This window comes from Solanum lycopersicum, chromosome 2, assembly GCF_036512215.1.
Source record: "Solanum lycopersicum chromosome 2, SLM_r2.1".
Classification (NCBI taxonomy): Eukaryota; Viridiplantae; Streptophyta; class Magnoliopsida; order Solanales; family Solanaceae; genus Solanum; species Solanum lycopersicum.
Genome location: NC_090801.1, coordinates 30,386,596 through 30,398,934, shown reverse-complemented (window position 1 = coordinate 30,398,934; position 12,339 = coordinate 30,386,596). Strand labels below are relative to the sequence as shown.

General features: G+C 33.0%; 1 protein-coding gene across 1 annotated transcript; it reads left to right on the top strand.

The window, feature by feature from the left end:
• The first annotated feature begins 9,854 nt into the window (after window positions 1–9,854).
• LOC112940861 (putative receptor-like protein kinase At5g39000) lies at window positions 9,855–11,867 on the top strand. The gene is made up of 4 exons (XM_069294162.1): window positions 9,855–9,893; window positions 10,949–11,312; window positions 11,477–11,596; window positions 11,728–11,867. The coding sequence occupies exons 1-4, from the start codon at window positions 9,855–9,857 to the stop codon at window positions 11,865–11,867; spliced, it is 663 nt and encodes a 220-aa protein (XP_069150263.1).
• Window positions 11,868–12,339: the final 472 nt, after the last annotated feature.

Sequence of the window (12,339 nt, the reverse complement as noted above, 5' to 3'; positions counted from 1 at the left end):
CTGGCCAACAATGATGATGGACTGCTTTAAGCATGCCAAAAACTGTCAAGTATGTCAATTCCACGCTAATTACATCCATAAATCTCCAAAGGCTCTGCATCGGACTGTAGCCTCATAGCCCTTCGGTGCATGGGGACTTGATGTTGGATCTCTTCCAAAGTCGTCAAAAGGACAAATGTATTTCTTGGCTCCCACTGACTATTTCTCTCGTAGGCTGAGGTTATACCATTAAAAGAGGTAAAGAAGGAAAATGTTGTTGATTTTATTTAATCAAACATAATTTTTTGATATGGCACAACAAGATGTATAGTGACTGATAATGGAACACCATTCAACAATAAAATCATGAGTAGTTTGTGCGAGAAGTTCAGTTTTAAGCAATATGATTCTTCAATGTCCAATGCACCTCCCAATGGTCTTGCTGAATCTTTAAACAAGACACTTGCTAACCTATTGTAGAAAGTAGTTGCAAAAGAATGAAAGAGCATTGGAATGAGAGAGTTGGTGAAGCTTTGTGGGCATATCGTACAACCTTCAGAACGCCTACGAAAGCGACTCCGTTTTCATTGGTGTATGGCATAGAAGCAGTCCTTACATTGGAGAAACAAATTCCCTCATTGCGAATAGCAATCCAAGAGGGACTTACAACTGAAAGCAATGCTCAACTTTGTCAAGTAGGGTTGGAGGCATTAGATGAAAAGAGATTGGAAGCAAAACAATGATTGGAGTGTTATAAAGATCAACTTGCAAGAGCATTCAATAAGAAAGTGCGACCTCGCTCATTTCAAGTGGGAGACTTGGTATTAACAGCCCGGAGACCCATAATCCTTAACAAATGCACTGGTGAAAAGTTTACATCAAAATGGGATGAATCGTATGTTGTGAAGGAGGCATATTCAAGTGTCACTTATAAAATTATCGACCAAGATGGTGTAAGAGTTGGTCCAATCAACGCCAAGTTCCTGAAGCAATACTTCCCATTAAGGTTGGCTACGATCCTTAAGATATGAGTATAAACTGCTTGTTACTCTTGGCCCGCAAGAGTATAAACTATGTACGGCCCCCAAAAAAACAAAAAAAATAAAATAAAACTCATCATCTTGAACGACGATATGACTTGATCCTCTTCGCTGAGGTACGTAGGCGCTTGGAATAATCACTCTGAGTTCAGTCAAATGAGTAAAAAAAAGGGTTTGGTGGCCCTAAGAGATCATCATATTAGTTCTTTCAAAATCATGTAACTAGCACATGATTTCAAACGCGACACAAATGAGCAAAGGAGAAGATTCCTTAAGCCCTCTCTGCAGCAAAAAAGAATCTCGTAAGCAAAAACTCCTACATTGAGTCATGGGTCTTCAACTATGATAGTTCAAAGTTCCATATCAAACGTGCTAGATTTGGAAGTCAACTTCGGGTGTTAATCTAGTCAATTCAAAAGGAATTTTGATTTGAATTTTTGATATGCGACTGGCTGATGAATTCATTGGCATTGGATGAAGCGACTTGCAATTCTTATTGTGTTTTTGCTTACGGTGGAGATAATATTGTGTAATTCACTGATGCTTTAGTAAGTTACTCAAATTAGGGGCATCTTTACCTACAACATCAAATCGGAATACTCTTCGGATCAAAGCTCTATGTTGAAATGGTATAGCCGCAAAAATTATGATGTAAACACTCCAAGTTCAAGAGACAGTCTTTTGTTGTTGTCAAGAGCGCACAAAGTTAAGGAAATGACATTCTGGGCGTATAGTCAACTTGAAAATTTTTCATAATTTGGAACAAATTTTGTGTAAATTCTATAAATAGTATTTTTCTTGATGCGCTCGTCACAATGAAATAAGAAGCTCATAGTTTCACTGCTCTGACAATGAATTTTCACACCAAAGATGTTCTCCTCACAATGAAATAAGAATCACGTAGTTTAAGAAATTCAAGCTAAGTTTGAAATTTTATTTGTGCTAATCTGGGAATCTTTTGGATATGATTTTTACATATATTGTACATATATGAGATATGATTCCAACAGAACAATAATTTCATTATTTCGAGACTCCTACACCGCGTTATTGATTTTCTCCCGAAGTTTCTCAAAGCTGAAGAGTTTAGTGAAGCAGAATTTGATCTTACTTTGAAAATATATCTGCACTAATCTGGAGATCTTCTGGCTGTAATTTTTACATATGTTATATATCTATGATTTATGCTTTCAACAGAACAAGAATCACATCATTTAGAGACTCTTACATCGAGTTATTGATTTTCTCCCGAGGTTGCTCAAAGCTGAAGAGTTTAGCAAACCGGAATTTGAGTTGACTTTGAAACGATATCTGGGCTAATCTGGAGATATTTTTGCTGTTATTTCTACATATGTTGTACATCTATGCTTTATTCTTCCAACGGAAAAATAATCCCATCATTTAGAGGCTCCTACCTCAAGTTATTGATTTTCTCCTGAAGTTTCTCAAAGCTAAAGAAAGCTGAAGATTCAAGCACACATATTTTGAGCCAACTTTGAACACAAATATGTACTAAACCGTAAATTCCATCGACGTGATTTTTACATAGATCGAAGTTCTCTAAGTTACCTTTCCAACAAAAAAAAAGAATCTGATTATTCCAATTCTCCCGCTCCACGTTATGAATTTTCTTTCACATGTGCGCAAAGTTGAAAAAAGTAACATTTTGTTACAATCCTCATATGAACGCTAGCTTATGGAGTCTTTCTCCAATAAAGTAAGGGGGTTCCTAGAAAGAAACAATCAGAATTCAAAGTTTAATACGAGGAGCTTCTAATTGAAATATAATTCACTGTTTCATTGCTTCAAGAAAAAAAGAACCACTACATCCTAACTACGGAAAAAGTTTGAAGCTTATGATTTCTTGGAGAATTTTCTCGATTGCTTCTTATAGGTTGACTAATCTCTCAACTTCATTGTTAGACATAACATTATTTGTCTCAATGATATAAAATCTCGCCCTCCGTGATGGTGACATTCTTTTGACTTTTGGACAACTTCTTTTGATATGGTTAAGAAGCGCGGTGACCTTTTTCTTGAAAGTCAAGACTTTTAAGTCTTTCTCCACATCTTCTAGAGTTGCATAAAGTTTCTCCATGGATCCATCCAACTTTTCATATGCTAGCTTTGCACCATTGAGATGGTGTTGCGCATCAGAGAGGGCCTTTTCATGTGATTGTTTAGTCATCTTTGATGATCTTAAAGTATCATACTCTGTGTACGACTTCAAGAAATTTTCTACATGATCCTCCAAAGAAGAGGCACCAAGGGTGGTTCATCATCAAAGGTGAAACTACAAAATAAGAGGCACCAAGTGTGGTTCGTCATCAAAGTTGAAACTACAAAAGAAGAGATGTCAAGTGTGGTTTGTTGTCGAACTTAAAACTGCAAAAAAAGAGAAACGAAGAAGATACTTCATGTGTGGTTCTTCATCAAAGCCACAACTATAAAAGAAGATGAGCCACACCACAATTGTGGAAGAAGATGTAATAAGTATGGTTCATCGCTAAAGTCATAACTGCAAAAGAAAAGGCACCAAATGTTGTTCATCATCAAAGTTGAAGCTACGAAAGAAGATATATCAAGTGTGGTTCGTCGTCAAAGTTGTAACTGCAAAAAAAGAAAAAAAAAGTTTCATGTTTGGTTTTTCATCAAATCCACAAATCTAAAAGAATATGATTCACATATGATTCATCATCAAAGTTGTAATTGTGGAAGAAGATGTACGAAAAGTAGTTCGTCGCTAAAGCCGCAATTGTAAAAGAAGAGGCACAAAGTGTGATTCGTCATCAAAGCTGAAACTACAAATGAAGATGCATGAAGTGGTTCCTCTCAAATTATGGATTACACTTCACTTTTTTAGGTCTGATATTGAGACTTTCTGCAATCCATCGTAAACCTGCAAAAAAAGTGGGGAAAAGGGATGTATCTCACGGTGCCAATTGAACGGAGCTTCAAATCGGCATGGTGAAAATTATGGCATATGCTCCCTAATTCGTAATGATGAATGATGTATCTCATGGTGAAAACTACACGAAACTTCAAATCGGCCTGATGTAAAATTATGACATATACTCTCGCGCTAGTTATGATGAATATGGTCCTATTGGCTTAAGAGTTTTATGTTGTCTCTCCATGTAGGTGATAAAGAAAATCTCAATCAATACGGAAATCAATATGCTGATCTTCAGTAAAGATGCAGAGAACTACAATCATGAAGGCTTAAGAGTGTATTTTCTATATAATCAAGTGTCTCTCCATTCGAGCTCTCATACGCCAAGATACAAACATTTTGATGAAACTCCACAAATCTGCAAAACAGTAACGATAGAATTGAAGACCAATGACGAAAATTAATTCTCGTCAATACATGAAGAATTTTACCTTTATTTTTAGATATGTTGTATACTTTGATGTCTAGTTTCAATAGAAACAAGTCGCTTGTCTTTCGGAATCTTCTACACCAAGATAGAGACGTTTTGGTGGGACTGCATAGAGCTATAAAAAGGAAGACATATTTGATAGCAAACTTCAAAAATCAATTTCCTCCAATTCAGAAGGTTTTTATTCTAAACTTTGGATATTTTGTAGCCCTTTGAGTCTACATTCTGGAACATCAAATGGATCATGATTTCATTGTTTCTACAACAAGTTATGAACTTTCTACCGCAGGTGTGCTGAAAAAAAAGTGACGAAAATTGAGTTTTGTACGCCTCAAATTGACAATAAATCCTTGTAATAGCATGCGTATTTATAGAAATAAAAATACATAAATTGTGTTCCCACAAATTATGGAAAATTATGAAGATGTAAAGTTAAAGTTTATTTCCTACAAATTATGACAATTATGGTAAATTTTCATAAGAATTAAATTATGAAAATTTTCCATGAGAATCAAATTATGGAAATTCCATAGAAACAAAATTATGGTTAGTTCTCATAAGAATTAAATCATGGAAATTTTCCATGGGAATCAAATCATGGAAATTCCATAGAAATAAAATTATGGTAAAGTTTTCTTGGAAAAATCATGAAAAATATGCCCGAAGGAGATTAGACACGCGTCATGAGAATTCGAATTCTTTGCGTTATATTCAAGTGAAAGCCTAAAATTTACGTCGAAACTACAAGGTCTCTATCACCAAGTCAAGCTTGTGGACGCAATCCTTGCTCATTGAATTGGTGGTTATTTTGTAGTTGATGACTCAAATGATATTACCACAGTATGAAGAAATATCATGTGATAAGTCTTCAAGATCTTGAAACACTTCAAGTTGAAAATGAGTTGATAAACAACCGAAATTCAAATTACCTCTTACAAATTAGAGCATATTGTCATTAAGACTCTGGTAAAGGTTGACCTCAACATATCGGCGTGGTCATTTCTCATGAAGACTTCAACTTTCGTCATCAAAATTCAACAAGCTTACAAGCAAAGAATTCTAAAAAAATGAATATGTATTCATAAAGACTTCAACCTTTTCTTTGTCAAAATTCAGCAATCTTACACATTGGTAAGTCTTCAAAAAAAAAAAGGAAAACACATCATGACTACTTCAAGTCTTGTCACCAAACTTCGGCAAGCCTCTACGTCGACAAGTCTCGAAGTAATGGTTATTTGTAGACACATAAATTGTATTGGATCAAATTCATACATAATATGAATTAAATCCATGTTCATTTGGGCTAAATAATTAATTTGGGGTTTACAATAAATAAATTTATCTAATTAAATTCAAATCCAACGTTCATTTCACCTTGAAGCCCAAACCAATATTCATTAACAAAAATTACATTTTCCTTTTATTTATTTTACTTGTACTTAATTTTATGCACTTACGAAAATTTGTTGCGAACAAATTAAAAATAGTCTTCCTGCATAGAAGAACAGTCATCACAGTGCAGACGTGCTTTGCCAGTTCAAGAGGGACATTTGTTAGAGAGATAAAACCTATTGCACGTGTGAAATTAAAGATCTCAACTTAAAATTAATTTCTACTACATTTGAAACTAATAAAATTTTCAGTACTAAACTTCTCATGGCAAAGATATTTTAAAGTTCCAAGCAATTCAAAGAAATTGTGACATAACATAGTCCCGAAAAATTAATATATCAAATCCTTGAAGGTCCAAATGGAGGAAGTATTAAGCAATTATGAAGAATGCAGATATTGAAGGTTTTAAAAGAGAAGATGACTACGAAAAAATTTGTTTCGTTCAAATCGGGTCATGGAAGGAAATATGTTAAAGTGGTATGGGTAGATTTTAAAAGAATTGAGTGTTTGAAATTGGTTTTTTTTTGGGGTGTTTGGGGGTGGGTTATTTTATTCCTAAGTGGACTTGTGTAACGGTTTAACTTGTGTAATATATATATATATATATATATATATATATATATATATATATATATATATATATATATATATATATGAATAAATGATTTACCGTTAGCTTAAACCGTTATGTAATATAGAGTGTGTATATATATATATATATATATATATATATATATATATATATATATATATATATATATATATATATATATATTGCACGTCTCACCAAAAAAAGGAAAACACATCATGACTATTTTATTCCTAAGTTTTTTTTGGGTTATATATATACTCTATATTACATAACGGTTTAACTTGTGTTCCTCCGTTAAGCTAGGTAAATATGTACCAATGTATAACAATAGGGTATATTTAAATCAAAAGTATAACAAAGGGTATATTTGAACTATTTGCTACAGTATAGGGGTTTATTTGGCCCTTTTTCGATATTTCTAAAGTATGTTGCTATTATTGTCGATTTATTTAAATAATAATACATGAACTTATGATCAAACAAGTTAAACCGTTATGTAATATAGAGTATATATATATATATATATATATATATATATATATATATGAATAAATGATTTACCGTTAGCTTATTAATGCAACTTAGTGAATAAATTTTAATTGACTTAAGTCATTCACGACCCCTTAAAGTTATCCGCCTATTTCATTTACACACCTTAACTAGTATTATTACATATTGAGCACTTAAATTGTTCAAAAAATATACATATTAAATACAAAATGTTGATATGGCAAAAGAAGTGTTTTCCACTTTCTATGGACGCGTAAAAGTTTTTGAAATACAGTTTTATTTTTGTCAAAAAAAGGTTATATTTAATTAACACCTGGCATTTAAATAAATTTAAATAATTTTTAATATTTTTTAAAAAATAATAATTCTTAATCCAAAAAAGAAAGAGAACCGCTACCCCCATTCAAGTCATCTTCTTCCCCAAATTTAAATTTCAAAAACAACTAAAGAATCTCCATTTTTTTCGTTTTCTATTTCTTTTCAATATTCATAAAAAAACCGAATCAATAAATGAATTTGCAAGAAAAATAATGAAAGTAGATTTTTGAACATTGCGATAAAAACAAGTCGATGTTTCATCTCCATTTTCGATCACCTTCGAATAAATATTACCATTCAAATAAAATTGTAAACCCACTAAACTTATCAAAACAGATATCAAATGATACACTAAATTAATTTAGATCCTCTTGATTTCTCCTTACAATTGATTTTAAGATTGTTAACCATTGACAAACATCCTTTATTCATCACTCTTGTACCAACTCTTTGAATATCTTTTTCTATTACGTATTAGGAATGAAAAATAATTCTTGATAAAATCGACTTGAGTCCTTTCGATTTTGTAACATCTCACAATTTGAGATAGCTAGATAAAATCTAAGAATTAGAAATAGCCATTTTTGGAAGTAGCAAAAAAAATATGGAAATTTGTTTAAGTTAGAAAAAGTTGAGTTTTGATCAACTTCAAATGATCATGAATTCTTGCTCGGGATGAGTTAGATGTACTTCAAGATATAATTGGAAAGCTCTTGGGATAATCTTTTCAACGCCTCCAAGTTTGCGCGATTTCGAGTTTGTATGAGTGAGTTATGACTTTTGAAAGTTGAGTTGTTGGAATAAGGAAAGTCTAAAAATTGGATTTTAGAAATGTTGTTTGGTCTTTTTCTTACCCAACTTAATTAATTCATTTTAGGAGTTTAATTGGGTTAGATTAAGATTTTAGTCAGTTTAGAAAAGTGAATTTCACGCTAGGGCGTGGAGAGAAGAGAAAAGAGGAGAAAAGGAAATAAAGTTCAAGAATTGTCAAGAACGTTCAAGAATCGCTTGTGGATTTCCTCAAGGGTGATCCCTACGAGGTATGTGAGCTTCCGTAGTGTTGGGTTCATTCACCCACAAGCCAATCATGATTTATTCAGTGTAATTTCATTCTTGAAATTTAGGGATTTAAGTTCTTGATAAGTGTTCTTGAAGTTTTCTTATTGATTAAGTTTTGATGTAAGATTCTACTTGGGTCAGATTAAAACGACCATATCTCTTAGAATATAAAGAGTTATGTGAGTCATAACCTATCTAATAAAAGGTAATTGAATCTACTTTTCACCACCACCTATTTCACGTCATTCTATTTCTAAGTATAAAGTTATGACTATTTTAGTGACCTATAAAGTGTTGTTACTAATTAGATGACGGGGAACATTAAAAAGAGTTATTTTTATTTTTTTACCTCCAACAAAACCCTAAACAAATTTCTTGATTAATAAAAGGTTCGAAAGAATCAGATTTTCATCTTTACTAATAAAAATCATAATTATTGGCCATAGATATTTCAAGAAACTAATTCAAGAATCTCAAGAAAGGTTTTCTTGATCATTTACCTTCAAGCTGGGGTTTCGAGGTTTCTATGCAAACTCTTATCCAAGATTCTTCAAGAACCTTGGTCTTTCTATCTAAAATCATTTTTAAACATCATCAGGTCTTTCTTATCACAAATCATGATCCTTGAATTCATAATTCAATTCAAGAAAAGTCGAGAGTCCAGTCAAGAAGTTAAAAATCAAGTCAAGATAAGTTCTTAAAGTTTTTCAAAAGTCTTTCACAAACGTTTTAACTTGTTTTAAAACATAGGGTTTAAAGTTAAACAAAAAGTTCAGATTTAAAGTTCTTTTCTTCAAAGAAGTATATGGGAACTAAGTATTCCCAAGAAATTTTAAATGTTTTTCAAATTTAAATAAGAATGGAAACAGAGATTTCCTAAGAGCGTTTGGGCTAGTTTTCAGAAAAGAGTAAATGCTTTCACAATTAAGCAAGTGGGAAAACTTTGATTTACAAGATAACCTTTAAGCTAAGTTTTTGAGAAATTATCTCAAATCACAAGAAGAAGTATGTTTTTAAACATAATAGCTAGTACATATTTTGAAAGTAGTATTGAGCACCGATATGAGGGAGAGTTATGATAACTCACAGCCCCCATAAACCATGTAGCCATCATGGGTAGAAAAGGATCATACTTTTTAGATGATTCCTTTAGGGCTTTTTAGCATAGACTAGTGGATCCACTTAGTGAGTTAGGTCCTATATCCTGGCAAGGTATAGGATGGTCCTTGGAAGCATGAGGTAAAGTGATGAATCATCACTATGGCTCGATGATTATCGATAGAGAAACTCCCACAATAATATTTTGTATTTTTATATACATCAGAAATATTTGTATTTTATATACATTTAAGAGTTCATATTGTATCTTTGCATACATACAGAAATTGTCATTGTATTTCTAAATATACAGAGTTGAAAATCATGTTTTAAAGCGTTTCATTATACTGCATTTATTTACACTACATTATATTGAAATCAGTTGAGTTAAGTAAAACCTAGGTATGTGTTTCTTTTAGACTCTTTTCAAGCCTATGTTATCTTTAGCATTACAACTCGCACACTCGTACATTCAATGTAGTGATGTCAGATGACCTGCATCGTCTTATGATGCAAACGCAGGTAACTAGAATCAATAAGCAGTGCATCGTTCATCCAGTGAGCACTCCAAAGTCAGTTGGTGAGCCTCCTTGCATTCTAGAGGAGTTATTATATTTCTTCATTAGGGTGTCGTGGGGTTTGTTCCAGCATCCACCTCAGTTGTTTTAGAGGCTTCTTAGATAGTCAGTCATTTGTTAGTTCATTTGTCATTATCTAGTTATTGACTTATGTTCAGATTTGAGTTGCCACTTTGACTAAGTTAAATGTATTTTTTTAAAAAACATTTATGAGTTCAGTTGAGACAGTTAAGTAATTTAGCATTTGAATTCTTTTATTTTTGCTTAAAGTCTTCCGCTGAGTATGTAGGTCAGATCAAGGGTTCGCTTGGGGCCAACAATGGTTCTCGAGTACCGAACACACACAGAGTTTAGGCTCGGGGCGTGACATGTTTTTTGCATCGATGTTCAGATGAGTAATCATTAACAAACTTCTTGATCACTATTGTATCAATCTCTTTGAATATCTTTCTCCGTTACATATTAGGAATACAAAAAATATATATATTTTAAAAATCGAATCAACAAGTAATTTGTAGTGAAGGTTTTTAACAAAAAAAAAGATCTATAGTTGTTGGGGTCAAGTGACACATGTTATCTTTTAATTAGTCATTTTTCTACATCAATCATCATAGCAAGCGTATTACACTCACTTTACCTTTTTTTATTGATTATCGAAAAGGTCTAATAGGAACAAGTTTTGGATAGATAAAAGTGTTCAATGGGTATTAGTCCTAATTAAGGTGTTAAAGTGAATTATGCGGACAACTTTAAGGGGACGCAGATAACTTACGCCGTTTTAATTTTAAAATGATCATTACATGATAACTTGAAATGTCCCAATTAGGTCTTACCAATGACCTTTTGACATGATTGTTTGTGTCTTTATACATCGTTCTTGTTTATATATCGTCTTTATTAAAAATAAATATTACTTAATATTTATCATTTAAAATTGCAAGATTACAATTGAAATATCCGCGCCTCAGCCTGAAGCGTAACCTTACTAAAGTTTTGCAGCCAAAGTTTTTTACAATCAGTAAACATACTAATGCCATCTTAAATGGGATAGAAGTCTTCAAGATAAGCAACCCTGACAACAATCTTGGTAGTGTGCATCTTGTTACAAGTTCGACACCAGAAATATCAGAGGAATCTGTGCTGTTCTATACAAATAATCAAATTGCTACTTTCCTGACATTTATACTCACTTTGATTAATGTTGCAGTTTATTACACTAGGTGTAATGCAGAAAATAAGTCTATCAAGATGAACAACGAAATATCTTCAGGAGAGCATCAGTGTCGTCAATTTTCACTGGATGAGATGGAAAGATCAACCAACAATTTTGATCCTCAGCTTGTCATTGGTAGTGGCGGATATGGTACAGTATAAAAGGAAATATTGATGGTGGAGAGACCACTTTAGCAGTTAAGCGATTGAAATCAGGATCTAGCCAGGGGGAGAAAGAGTTATGGACGGAAATCAATATGTTATCTATGCACCACCATGAGAACCTTCTCTCCCTAATTGGTTACTGCATTGAAGGTCATGAGATGTTATTAGTTTATGATTATATGCCTCGAGGATCACTTGCTGACAACGGGTACAAAATGGACAGAAATAGCTCTTCTCTCTCTTGGGAACGAAGACTCAAGATTGCTATAGGTGCTGCACGTGGACTGGATTTCCTTCATACATGTCAAAATAGGGTGATACATCGTGATATAAAAATCTCAAACATTCTGTTGGATGAAAACTGGGAAGTAAGATTTCAGATTTTGGGTTGTCCAAAATAGGACCTGGAAATGAATCAGCTACTCATGTTAGTAAACAAGTCAAAGGCACATTTAGGTACCTCGATCCTGAGTACTTTCTGACTAATAGATTGACATGGAAAACTGATGTGTATGCTTTTGGAGTAGTACTATCTGCTTAATGCTTCTATGGTTGTCCACAAGAACGGCCTGCAATGTCTGAAGTGGTGAAAAGCCTGGAATTAGCATTAGTATTTCAGAAGAATAAAGGTGAAGGTATCATTTTGTTAGTGAAAAAACTTACAAGATAATTAAATTGCAAGATTACAATTGAAAATAAAATGAAGAAAGTAATCTCTTCAGGCTGAGGCGCGGATATCTCGCTCTCTTTAAGGAGATTCAAGCACACTGCAGCAAATGTTTTCACCGGTCCAGCAGTAGTCCTCTTTGACTTGTCCCCTCCAGGATACAACAGCCTTCACAAAGTATAACTCAACAACTCTGGACAAGAGTTGAGTCCAAAGCTCCACAAAAAAGAACACCTCCCTTCAACTAATAAGAACTTTCTTTTTGACTAACTCTTTCACTCTTTGTTTTCTCTTATGAATTTTGTGTCTCTAAAACCAAATGAAGACTACAACTATTTATACTACA